Source organism: Manduca sexta, chromosome 24, assembly GCF_014839805.1.
Source record: "Manduca sexta isolate Smith_Timp_Sample1 chromosome 24, JHU_Msex_v1.0, whole genome shotgun sequence".
Lineage (NCBI taxonomy): Eukaryota > Metazoa > Arthropoda > Insecta > Lepidoptera > Sphingidae > Manduca > Manduca sexta.
Window position 1 is genome coordinate 3103210 of NC_051138.1, and position 14741 is coordinate 3117950.

General features: G+C 36.4%; 1 protein-coding gene across 3 annotated transcripts in view; it reads right to left on the reverse strand.

Moving 5' to 3' along the window:
• LOC115440592 (1-phosphatidylinositol 4,5-bisphosphate phosphodiesterase classes I and II) overlaps positions 1 to 14741 on the reverse strand; it is a 77101-nt gene that overhangs the window by 23471 nt on the left and 38889 nt on the right. For all 3 annotated transcript variants that reach the window (XM_037442199.1, XM_037442201.1, XM_037442200.1), the window contains 4 exons: positions 8212 to 8397; positions 6800 to 6991; positions 5777 to 5959; positions 758 to 1020 (listed from right to left, as the gene is read on the reverse strand). In XM_037442199.1, coding sequence (XP_037298096.1) covers positions 758 to 1020; positions 5777 to 5959; positions 6800 to 6991; positions 8212 to 8397 — 824 coding nt within the window. The remainder of the gene's footprint in view (positions 1 to 757; positions 1021 to 5776; positions 5960 to 6799; positions 6992 to 8211; positions 8398 to 14741) is intronic.

Consider the following 14741-nt stretch of genomic DNA (forward strand, 5'->3'; position numbering starts at 1 on the left):
TTTAGTGTCGTATAAAACGTCATAACACACAGTTCCAAGTGATGAAGCTACTATTTACTGCGTACAACTAGTTATCAGACGAGTTACTAGCTCGTCTCGTCACCAATTGTATAAACGTAACTGAGTGAGGCTCCGTACAAGCTTACCCACCAATAGAATTTATTTTACACTCCCACGTTTTAAATGTATTAAAACTGAATCAATCACTGACTAAATGAGTGTACGGCTATGAATGAAATATACGGAAACGTAGGCAGGTAATATAATTTATCCTGTAAATAATTAACTTCATTACTTCATCAATATAGCGAGCACGTGTTACAGAAAAATATAGTCTCAAGCATTCTGCAAATATTCAATAATAACTAATAACTTATTCTGACTTTTGCTTCGATTCAATAAATCTGTTATGTTTACGTTTTGTTATGCTGTTATCGCCATTCAGCAATGGTGTGTTATGACTATCGTCACATTTACCACCATTAACCTTTACCCATGCTCACCTTTCCTTAACAGAACCACATGTGCTCGCTTACGTGTACAGCTTAGCGGAGTCTTCCATGTTCGAATCAAATGGTTCGACAACTCATATTTTTGCCGCACCATTAAGCTGTGGTATAGTTTTCCGGTATACGTGTTCTCTTCTTTCTACAACCTGGTATCCTTCAAGCGAGACATGAAGAAGCAATTAGTGCGGCCGGCATAACTGTGGCGACCGTCTGCTGGTGTTCACCATTCTCCAACACAAAACACTCACCCGGTTCAAGCTGATGCGAGTCCAGCGGCTTGTCCAGCAGCATATCTCCGAATATATCCCTGCAGTAGTTAGCGATCTTGGCCTGCTGGCGCGGGTTGCAGTGGTTCTCGAAGCTGAGCACCACTGGATAGTCGGAGGTCTTGAACGCGCTCTCCGCTATCGCCTCCAGTACCTCCTTGGCGCTGATCTCCGGCACGAATGTGTAGCCGTGCACTATCACCGGCTCTTCAGTGCGACCGTTCCAGAAGTCCAGTTCTACGCACCTGTTGAATGGTAGATTTGTATCAATCTGTGCAAGGACTGAACGTTACGAAAAATATCCAAGAGAGAATGTATAGAAAATAAGTTTTAAAAATTCGTATTGTGGCATCCTTTCAGACATATAAAAAAGGCAAACCATGGATGGACAGATCCAGCTTTAAATTAAACCCATCTATTGTCTGTACAGTCATTTATTCAATCTATACTTATATTTAAATTGTAATTTTAAATCTATATTTAAATAGTAATTAAATCTATATTGAATTCGATATAACTTTTAAGGCATTATTTGAAAACATGAATCCATAAACCAATCTTATTAATATGTTGTCTGTGATGAAAACCGACGAAAGCTAATCTCAATCCATGGATTAGCTGACGGATACTAATAAGCATAAACATCATCAATAATAGGCCAGCAAGAGAACCTTTTAAAATATCTGTGCCAAAACTCTCATTACTTTAAATTAAATTTCAAACAATTTAGTAACAATAACTTTGATATTTTACTGTTTTGTTATTGTATAATGATATAGCGGAAAATCTTTTACTGATTTAAAAAACACTCTAATATTTTGTATTGTTAACAAAGTAGGGTAAACCAATTTTGAAAAGGGATGCTCAGATTTCCTTGGTCTATCTTCTCTAGAGGAAAATAATAAACAAACCAACCGGTCTTTGTAAAAAAAATATAATAGTCTACTTTGTTTTACTCAAATATATTTAACATAATATTATAAGCCTTTATTCTTTATACGCGAAGAGTCCAATAGAGACGAAACTCGCGCAAATCAAATGTGTTTTTCGAATCGAAAAGGTTACGAGATTATTTATTTTTATTACAGAACTTGTTTGTTTGCAATAAACTTTTGCTATTAGAGCAATACAGGCATTATATACATTGTCTCTGGATGACGAAGGATACTGTACAGCAGTACGGTTCATATTCATTGTTCTATGTTCTGGATATTTTTTTGCACACTCAGAATACAAATGAGAAGTACATTCAACCAAACCCAACGCAAAAACATAACTAAAATTGTCACAAGAAAGCAAAATTCGCGATTTCGTTCACTTGGACCACATAATTATTCTAGTTTTTTTAGTTTTAAAACCAAACTACTAAAGCGATTTTGAAAAAAATCTATGGGACCAATCTGAAGGTATATTCTTTCGAATAAAAAGAGATTTTTCCAAATCGGTCCATAAATGAGCGAGTCCTGAGGTAACAAACATAAAAAAAATTCACGCCGAATTAATAACCTCCTCCTTTTTTTGAAGTCTGTTAAAAACAAAACAGAATATTCCCCCTCTTTAGGATATTTAGGAATATATCTACTATACAAAAACATATAACGCAGCCATTTGATATTCACCGCATCATTGGCAAACGTAAAGAATTTAATATTCATATAAACGAATATACATATCGATATGTCGGCACGGTTTTTGTGTGAAGTTTTATTAATGGACACACGTGTCGGACGGCGTTCGGTTTTCGTCGATAGACACGCACTAATGCATTATCAACAGGCACGCGCGATATTGGACGATTAAAGACAAACATTTTGACGTGCACGCTCAACACACACGCTTACGCCGCCTTTGTTTATATAGCTCGTTTTATTCGGCAATTTTTATACAGAATTTTCATGAGATTTTTGCGGATGATATAGTTTGTCGTGTCAGAGGGGAGAAACGGGTGCAATAGCCCCGAACGAAATACAAACGACCTGTTTTATTTTGGCAGGAAGTCAAAATTAACCCGCCATTTAATCGCCTAAAATTGTCCCCTCCAGCGAAACTCCGCATCCGCCCGTGCTTAATGATGGGACAAGGCATCCAATCGATAATCGATTCAAAATAAATTATTTAAGTTTGAACATAAAATACATTTGCGAACTTTAGTTTTCAAGTTCATCCATTACGGGACCAACAAATACATTTGAATGTGACATTACATAAAATGTGTTTTCGTCATCAGTACACAACTACTAGACAGTAGATTGTGACGTCACACTGTAATTTATTATGAAACTTTAATAATCGCATAAAGGAAGGCAAGGTCGAGCGAGACAGACGGTTTAATACAACATTGTCAAGCATCTTGCACAAATATTTATAATGTCCACTTATATCACTATTTAACGCATTGTCTTTTTATAACCGAGCCGTTATTACTTTTTTTAAAACTTCTATAACTACTACCATTTCGACGCCTTACTAGTAAACGTTGTTGGCTCTTTAACTGAACACTGTCCAATGAAGAGAGTGTAGTCGACCACTTTTTGGGTATATTTGGTGCATGTCGTATACTAATATATTATTAACCGAATTTATGTTTTTAAAGTATATCTGATAACTACAGTACCTACTAGAATACACGGCGAAGTGATAAGAATTACCATAAAACAAAAACCAAAGTTAAATATCAGGGCCGTAAAGTCGCTTGCGCCGAGCATGTTACAAAACAAACTAATATATCTAACGAAATATCGCAATAAAAAAACATGTAGGCCACGTCTCCTTTTTGTTAGAAAAACATGTTAAAGGGTATAATATTTTCGATAAAAATTGTCACTGGAGACACGTAAACGTAAACTCGCGTGAACGCATTTTAGGCCTTATCTACAAAAACTTTAATCAAGGCTTCGTTTAACTTTCAAATAAATTATTGCAAGGAAAGTGATTAATTAAAACACTGATTATTAAAGATTATTACCGCGGGACTTGTATATACCTTATGACATCACCGTTATGGAAGTCTACTTTATGTTTACAACTGCAACACGTGTGAATGCGACATACCTTCGTACATCTCACGTGTTGAGTTAATTAAACAATTAATCGACAAAAACTTCCATACAACCGGTACATTTCCAACGCGTAAGGCTAAAAGTTTTTATTTTCCACCCACTAACACCGCTTAATTAGGGTCGATCCGTTGATAATATCGATAGTCGAACGTACGATACCGCACTAATTGGATTTACTATTAAAAACGCATCAAGTGCATTAAGAGATTTTTATACACAAATTGCGTCGATAAGCCGTAATTAGCGGTGCCGCAACGAGCGCGCACGCACACCGGCGTACGTGCCGGCGCACACGGATTAACAACTACCTTCAATTTTTACGGCCGGTCTGAAAATAGTCAAGAATGAGTTGACAGCTATTGTTTTCAGACTATAGGGTAATAGAATTATATTGAAGCAAATATTCTACACTACCTTTAGCTCGTGGCTCACTGCGTATGCAAAGTTTTTCCGAAATAATAGTCCCACTATATAATTTCCCGGAATATAAAGTAGCGTATGTGCTATTCCTAACTATATTCCTTCTGTCTGCCAACTTTCATTCAGATCCGTTTAGCCGTTCTGGCGTGATTGAGTAATATACATCCATACAAAATTTCGCATATATAACATTACTATAGATTAACCGATTATAAAGTTAAGCCGAAGCTGAATATTATACATTTAAGGGGAGTTTCCGTGATGCATGATATCGCGGATGATTTTATTTAAATTCAAAGTCGAAGTACGTGCTTTGGCACACGACACGTACCTTGGAAAGGGGTCTCGGTCCGACGCGCGTCTGTGTCGTCCGCCGTGCGTATCATACGCGATCACGCTCCGTGGGAATCCAGCTTTAGCTTTTAAATTGTTTTATACAAGGTAAGCAAAGTTAAATTTTCTGCTTTACATTGAGAGCTGTATGTAAATTTGTACTGAGAAAACTTAACCGAATATCCTATATAATATGCTACAATGTATTTGAATAAATACGAATCAAATTTTCATGGAACCACTTGTGTTTGTTATACCTTTAGAAACATTTATGATCCGTCAGATGTAATGAGAATTTGCATAATTTTATTAACATAAAAAGAGCAAGCACTTATTTTCTAACTTCTAAGAAATATATCTCAATATTATACGTTCAAAAAGAATCGTACAAGTTCACTAAATTGAGTATACTACTATATTGAAGATACCTTTATCTTGACATCATTTTGTTGCTTACGTCAGACACAGACGAACACAGATTATTGCGGATCTACGTGGTATTTTACGGGCATTTTTTTCGCTATCAATAACAATCAAAGTTACTCTCACTTTTGGTTATACTACGATGTTTATGATGCGACGGCTGTTGTGAATTTACTTTAGCTTTTTTATAAGAGCACAAAAAGAGACTCAATACACCTGATGGTAAATGGACTGGCGTCCAGACAATCTCGACTGACGAGTGATCGTTATCCATCGCCAGTCGACATAATTATGCCGGCCTTAAAACCAGATATACACATTACACATGCTGATCCTGGAACGCGACTATGCGGTCTATTACGTCGGGTTTGACATACAAATATCCTACCACCAGCATAACTTTTGCTTTTATTTTAATAGTTCATGAAGAACTGGCTTTTAATTTGTGAAAAATAACCCCTTATTTAAATTCTTTTCGAGTACAGACAAATACTCATAAACACGAGTATGTAAACGGCTTATAAAGTTGTATTCAAAATCATAGTATGATTCATTTAAAAAAAAATCTTCTATATAATTTTATTATTAATTGGTACACATCTTATCCACTACATACGTCCGAATTCCACCTGATATTTTCATATATTTTGAATACACCATCTAACCAGCGAGCAAATTAAACAGAGTACCCAGGTACAAATAAACATTCCCACACAGTCAAGCACGAATTATTCGAGAATATTCTAAATCATAAAACTGCACTCACCTACAGCCAGCCAGCAGACTCTGCCTGTAAATCTCGACGCTGGACTTGCCCGTGATCTGGTGCCCGGTGAGGTACGTGTTGTGCGAGCTGTTGATGAAGTAGTGGGCCAACGGTTGGTCCATGTCGTCGCACAGGTCCAACTTGTTGGCCGCCACGATCGGGTTGTCTTCGGACATTAGGAATCTGAAATCAATTTTTAGTATTGGGATTTTTATTTTTGATGTATTTAAGTTTAATCAATATTGAGTATTTGGAAGGGAACAATCAATTTAACCTTAAACAGTTCAAACAAGCTTTTTAGGTTTTTAGTTATTAAATGAGCATATTAAACGAACGCTTCTCTTTTCTCTTGGTATTTCAGAAGAAAAATTAAACTGATACCAACTTAGTCCAACACGAGTTGATACTAGGCATGATTTCGCTAACGCCTCTATAATTAGTTAGTGAAGACACCAAATGCAGGTGAGGATAACTTGGGTTTGAACCCAAGATATCCTTCGCCACTGGTAGCAAGGGGTCAACTTTTTCGAAAGGTAACCTGACATGACATAAAGATTCATAACACAGCATCATAAACGCGGTCCGCAAATTGCATTTTTTCTAGATACTAATTATAATTTACAATACAACATTGTATAATTACCACCAAAAAACTTAAATATGAAACCAAACCAGTAACCATCGACTGGCTCATGAACACATTCCAATATTGTAAAAAGCTGACTCACGCTAGATAAGCATTTTAGTCGCTGACAACCAGAAAAAAACCGTAACATAAAGCTAAGTTTAAACTAGCAAGCTCTCGCAACAATATATTGCGTAAGTACTTCCAGATGCGTTTACTCTAACGACAATATTTCTATATACCAATGCGACTCGCCGCAATCTTCGTTTGCAAGTCAGGTTACCGTTATTGCATACAGTTTACACTTTAAAAATCACTTGCGAGAGATAACTTCTGCAAGTTTTCTTGCTAATTTTAACCATATTTTGTCATATAGGTAACACATAAACAGTACCCACCTTAAAAATCCATCGAATGTAAGCTGCGATCTTTGCTGATGATATTTGTTGTGCTCGTACGCCTTGATCAGGTCCTTGGCCCTCTGCAGATCGGCGTACGGGTGCAGGATCTCGTTCAGCCTCGGGTCCCGTTGCACCTCGTTCAGGAAGTCCACCAACTGGTTGGCCGATAGGTGCGGTTTGCCGTCGGTTCTGCAAATATTGAATATGGTAGTCACCGCCAAAAAAAAATGTGCTAGAAATCTTGGCCTTGAACGTTTAAGAGAGAAAACAATTGCCAGGTAACATAAAAATGTATGCCAACTGAAAACCAAGTAACATCAAAATTATTAATTATAATGATACGTCTATTTAATTTGTATCAACTGAAAAATAATTTAACAAGTTTCCAACCCAAATATTTACGATAATTATCTAAATTGTAACTTAACAAACACATGGATAATGTTATAAGCGTTTAATTAAGCAATAACAGATGACAATCGCACATTGTCTGTTTAAATTATGATTTACGCAGGAGTCAAACGGGTGACAAGCTTAATTTGCCCCAACGCCCATACAATTAAACGAATAGATCGGGGCGCAAGCGTGCTGACCCCTGTGACGGCATCTAGACATTGCAATTACGTGTATTGCATCACTCGTCATATTATGTAGGCGATATAACCGAATAATATAAAGTGACAATAGACTAGTTGGTTGTGGAACGGACTGCCGAGACGAATGTCCGCAGATTCAAATCACAAGGGAACACCTTTTACTTTTCTAAAACTATGTGTGTATTTCTTGTGAATTATAGCTTACTTTAACGGTAAAGGAAAACATCGAGAGGAGACATACCTTAGAAGTTCTCTATAGGAATTGTGAGGGTGTGTGAAGTCTACTAATCCGCACTAAGCCAGCGTGGTGGACTGAGACCTAATCCCTCTCAATAGCAGAGGAGGCCCGTGTCCAATAGTGGGACAGTATATAATACAGGGCTGATATATTATAACCGAAAAAAAGATGGGGGAAATTGGATAACACTACAGAATGATTAGGGTTGATTACCACCAAGTGCGATATAATTAGTTTAGTTATCTTATTAGTTGAGTATCCTTATTAGGGGAAAGTTACAATATTAGTTTATTACACATATTCCGAGAATTGACATAAATAAAACCAAATGCCGTCGTTTTCACTTACACCCTAATCAACCAAACTTGCTATTCAGCGAACCCTATGTTTTGTAGAAGTAACTTGTTGCTTGTTAAAAGCTTGTTGGAATTATGTCTGAAGATGACGAGTTAAGTAGAATGCCACTCAGTACTTTGTAATTCAAAGATACAGTAGTGTATTGCTACTGTTTATAACGCTTACAATCAGGCGAGTAGCTTGCTAGTCGCGTCGTTTTTTGGTATAAAAATACTCACAAATTATTAAATATCTTCTGCACTTCTCCGCGTTGCGTGAGACTCTTGTAGAAGGCAAAAAAGTCCTCAAACTGGAATTTGGACTGGCTTATGGTGTCGTTCTTGCCGGTCGGCAGGCCAGACTCGCTGAGCGCTTTCTCCACTCGCTTTTTATCCTCTTTGTTCTGTGCAAACAGCCTCACGATACTGGGAAAGAACAACACTGGTTAACTTACAAATTACTGTATGTCCTTTTTATTGTTTATGATCTTTCGTCTGTCTGTTCACGAGACCAAAATAGTATTACGATAAGGTGTTTTAATACCTTCGTCGACATCAAGGGCACTACCAATTGAGGCCTATCTCTACGGTAACAACCATCGAGCTTGACAACGATCCAGCCACCACACACCACCGACTTACAAAGTAACTAAAGTTACTACACATATGTGTTTGTGCGTTTACAGCGAATATAAAAGATAACTTCGTACTCGGAACTACGGAAACCCTCGGGTGTTCCGTGTGAATCGGCTCAATCACATCCTTTTCGCATACCGACATACGACAAATATGAATAGATGATTTCGGGAACATCCCGACACGTTTTCACAGTAAAAGATAAACGAGAGACGGAAGTTCCTCTTAACAAGGCTATGGATATCAATACGCGATTAATCTATTCACTACTGAATGTAAATAATGATTTATTTTTAGCATTTACCGGTTTTAAATTGAGTTATGTTTGGTTGTAAAATATACGTTATTCATAATGGAGTATGGAACAATAACGAAAACTGTTATATCTGGGGCTTTCCTTCAGCCATAAATCAAACCTCATAACTGCTGTATTTATTGACTGTTCTATGTTCGGCCTTCTTATATTGAATCATAAACGTTCAAATGTGCATATCGTCGCTTGCGAAATATAAGCGATTACGAGTCGGATCGTCTTAGGGACTCAAATTCAAAAAGCAATAGGTCTTATTCTTTTTGCAAGACGACCGAAAATCCTGAAGCGACCGCTTCAACATTACATAAACAATGCATGGCCTGAGTCAGCTAATACCAAAACTCCCTTTACAAACTTATAAACCTTACATATTTCCTATAGACTATGTTTTGCTCGCGGCTCCGCTCGCGTGAAAAAGTCTTTCCGGAATAAAATAGAGCCTATATATTAAATTAAACATTTAACAATACATCGTTGAAAACAGCATTTAATTCCATGCAATAAATAGTTCTTGCGTGTTGCGTGTAACAAACATACAGACAGAAAAATCTAAAAAGTTTTGGCTTCTGTTGCTCTAATAAAGGCCCTTCGTACACACATCGGCCAGTTACATTTTTATTATATTATGTAAAGATTATGGTACATATAAATAGCAATTAAGACAATACGCAACAATTTATCACAGATGAGACCCGGCTTGACACACGCACGGTGGTGTCAGCCCAAAGGTCAGTGTATCCCCGGTCCCTACTTTATATCAATTTGTTACGTCATGTTAAACATGACAGAGTACGTGAATTACTGAGGGACAACGCTAAACTAGTAAAATAAAATTATTGCTGCATTAAAATTATTTATTTTATTTAAATAGCACTACCACACCACGCATTATTTTATTGCTAATGTTAAACTATGGTATATATATTATGTATGCAGATATGCATGACAATTTTCGTGTGCATAACATTTACAATTAACTGTGTGCTTTACAAAATAAAAATTATGTATTATCATTTATTTATTTATGTATTATTATTATTTATTTAATAGATTAAAACCTTTATAAGGAAAATGCGGATTTTTTTTCGGTTTATACCGGCGAGCAAGTGGGTCTTTTTTGAGTGACAATCAATGCTTATGAAACACTCATAATATCAAGAAAATCTTGCTGCTATCTTTAAAAGAAAGGCTAAGGATATAGAACGGGTTGTTTGGGCCTAGACAACTTGTGAAACCTGGCATTTCTCATTATATTTCTAAAACAAAGCTTCAATTTCTCGAACCAGGGATCGAATCCATGCCCTTTCGGACCACGTGTAAATTTAAAGGCTATAAAAGGATTTCTAGACCTTTTAGAACTATCGCTGTAAACATCTCACAATATTTTTTTTCATATCATATCAGCCCTGTATTATATACTGTCCCACTGCTGGGCACGGGCCTCCTCTACTACTGAGAGGGAATAGGCCTTAGTCCACCACGCTGGCCTAGTGTGGGTTGGTAGACTTCACACACCCTCGAAAATTCCTAATAGAGAATTTTCTCAGGTATGCAGGTTTCCTCACGATGTTTTCCTTCACCGTTAAAGCAAGCGATAATTCACAAAGAATACACACATAATTTTTTAAAAAAGTCTGAGGTGTGTGCCCTTGGGATTTGAACCTGCGGACATTCGTCTCGGCAGTCCGTTCCACAACCAACTAGGCTATCGCCGCTTTTTATATTTTATTTTACGTAATACATTTTATGAAATTAATAAATGTATTAGGAAGTAAGCCCTTTATCTTTTAACATGTCACAAATATTAATAACACTGCCTCGGTGGCGGAGTTGTATTACGTTACGACTGCAGAACTCAGGTCTCAGGTTTGATCCCCGGGTCGAGAAGTGATAATGGGTTTTTCTACTCAATATCAGTCTGTCTGGCATTTGTGCCAGTTATCACTTCATGGGATGGGACACATGACGAAAAGTAGGTGCACTAGTTGTGTCTCTGCTTACCCCTGGGGGGATAAAAGGCGTGAATATGTATATATGTATAAATAATAATAAACCCACAAGGATATCCAACACAACTTACTCAATAACGGTGAGGTATAAGGTGAGCCTAATTGTTTTTTCACGTCAATGGCCTCTTGACGCTAATGCATCCTATGCTTGCCTCCTGCTTTATTTAAATTAAAAATAGCATATAACAGAGACCAAACTATATGTATGGGATCACGCCCTTATCTTCAAATAGGTTTGGGTAGACGCAACAAGTGACGGTTGACTGAGCTTATTCAAGTCAATCAGTGGACATATAAAACAATTCCAGTAAAAAATATTCAAGTAAAATCTCTGTATGTTTCGGCGGCAATGAGATCTGCACCAATCATACACGCTCTTAAGAGACGATAAAAAAGACATAATAATAATTAATACAAGATCAAAAATCTTCGAATGTAAAACAAAAAAAATGTCCTTATAATTATGGTGAGGTGATATTACTTTAATTTTCCGGCTCCGTAACATGATTGGAGCAGTCCATCGCCGTACAACGTAGATCCATCAGACCGTCTGTCAATCAAACGCCAACAAAATTTTTTTTGTTTCTCAATTTCCATATTTTATGTGAGTAGGTTTTATCATTATTGCTAATGCAATGAGTTCGCTTTCTGTATACATTTTTTTAATAAAGCCCCATAATTTCGACGAATACAATATCGATAGCGAATCATGCATCGCAATCTCGCGACTAGACGATAAATGAACAGATAATCCTCCATGCAAAATCATAAAAAACGAATATTCAACAATGAACGCGCTGTTTTTAGTCTGCCGTCGGCGCATTTTTTCCGAACCGTTTAAGTCACCGTTAACCTTTTTGCTTTAAATGTTAACCTTTACGGAATCACCCGACTATCGGACTGGCTCTCGGGTGTTGTAGATAAAACAAAAATGAACAATTGATATCTCATTGATTGGTAATACGACTCGTTCGACCAGACTAAATAATACAACCTCTGCAAGACAAATCAAAGCGGTGTCAGTAACACTTGTAAAATTATTTGTCAAGTTAAAACATAATTTAATGTCATTACGGGATTATATTTGATAAATTCATTACTAAATATAACTAAAATGTAGACGACGTAAACAAAACTTATTACTCGATTTATTTGTGTGCTAATTTAATTTGTTGCTTACACTGATGAAACATGAAAGTTTGCGCAAATGTTCCATTAAATACTCACATTAGAGAAAACTTATACGATGACATGAGACGATACGTGATAATTGATTAAATTATTGGGAATAATTACATTATTGTGGACTAAATTATTCCCCAATAATTAAACCATTTACCTGTACAATACATTAATCGTGGTAGGTGTTGCGTGGTCGATGTAAGTACATCCGTGTGCGTGCATTACATGTATGACCTTAGATTCGTTTTTGCTTCGTGAAATCATCACGGTAGCTAATGGCGCTTAAACATTATGTTATACATAATAGATGGTAAATATTAACATCACAAGCAACCTTCACGGATCTGTGTCGTGAATCAACGTCCTAGAAAATCAATATCCAAAGTAGTTGTTAATTAAATTAATATACCTTAAACATGATCTCAAATCGTCTAAAATATGAAAACTATCTGTTAAATAGTTCAATGACGATTTCTAAAATATAAAGTACTGTCTAACTCCCAAATAATAACTAAAAAACAAAAATTAATCAGACATAATTATACAAACTGCGTTTGTATACGCTGCGCAAGGTGATAAATAATAACAGACCTTAATGCATAATTTATTGATACATACATAATTATCATATTTGTGGTCAACGGCGACACACTAAAAGATAATAACATTAGATTCAAAATCAAACTTTGACATATAAATACAGTGGGATATAGTACAGTTTTAATGCAGGAATGGCTTTTAAATGACTTCCTAACGTTTCTAATTCATATAAATACATTTTTATATACTGGCTCGGCGAAGGTACCTTACTACAGCTGATGGTAAGTGGAGAAGAGTCCTGATAGTTTCGACAAATTAAAGATGATTATCCCTCGCCAGGCGACACAATTATGCCGGCCTATTGAAACTGAAGCCTATTGATACACTTGCGTGGCCCGCTATGGTGGGTATCACACCTTGTGTAGCCTTGTTATCCGGGCAAATACAAAGATCCTACCAGCATATTTATATCCAACTTGTGAGAACAAATAATTCGGAACGATCGAAGTTCTAAACGCAAGAGTGTGTTAATAGCAATCACTTTACATAACATGCTTTTGCCCGCGGCTCTGTGCATATTAAAGTCCATTCCCGGAATTAAAAGTACCCTATAACAGTCATGGATAATGTAGCTTCCTATTGTATTTTTTTTTTAAATGAGGATCAGTAGAGGAGTTATTTCCATCTCATAAAGTATATCAGTATTTATAATCATCCGGATTCCCCGAGAGGTCGGGTGTAGTGCAACTAAAGCACACGGTCCGTCAATATTATTCATGTCCCACGTGTTAGGCGAGTACCATTATGACAAATTATGTATCGAAGGACCTCGTCATCGGTAACCCTACTATCCTGCTGCAACACCACTTAATTTCAACAATTTTCTCTTTATAAATTTTTCTAGGTACTTTATCTAGGAAATGAAAGTCCCATCGCATCGTAATCAATATAACGCATACAAAATAATGTTATTAAAGAAAAATGCGACTCAATAACTCAATAACTGGTACATAAATATGTTGCATAAAGCAACGCGCTAGCTTCTGTTATCATAAAACATAAAACATGCCAAAACCCTATATCAACCAATATTATAGAGGCCGACACACCATCGTACTATATCAACTATCAGTGGCTGTCATCGCTTTCAAACCACATCAAGCCAAACTGAACATCCGTCACGATGTCCCCACGTAAAGCTCGTACAAAGAGAACGTATCTGTTCAGCACACGACGGCCTATTCACATTTGCGTCAATCAAGTCCCGAAAACAACGTTATAGGACGTCCCGCGACATTGTTGCTGTTGGTCGTCATCAAAGCTACGCCCAGGCCTCCGTACATCCTATTACTTGATACTAATTAAAATCGGATCGATATGCGATACTATCAAACCAGAATACTGGCGAGATTGTTAGTTTTTTTCTTTTGTAATGTTAAAGTTTTTGGATCAAGATTTCTGTATTGTATGACGCAGGAAAAAAATTATAAGATTTTTTGGTTTCCTCGCCACTTCGCCTCAGTAAAAGTGTTTTCAGGAACAAAGGTAGCATAGGATAGATTAATCCTAGATAAAAAGGTAGTAAGTAGTAGTTTATAAAACATCCACGAATCGCAACACTATTAATATAATCAAAAGAAACACATAACCTATTATATAACTTTTTATATTCATAAAATATTACCTTGTGAGCAGACCAACCGAAACGTTTACTGATTACCCAAAACAAATCGATATAAATAAAAAAGTAACGAATAACAAATCGCGCAAAACCGCAACCCGCCATAAATCATCAATGCACTTATTATTCAAACGGCAAAAAAATTAAAAGACAATGAAGATCAAAGAGGAACTATTTCGCGCGAAGGTCGAGCGACGAAATGCAATGATTTTTTGCTAGAGCGCCTCAATTTTGACAGCGTTCCGGCTCCATTGACGACTATCAAACGTTATTAAACGTCCAGTTTAACGACGTATTATAATATTTATACGCATAAATCAATCCAGTTTACCAAGAATTTCAAAATGTAAATATTTGAATAAAAAAATATTCTACTAAATTTTCCTCTCGTTAAAATTGTACGTAGAGA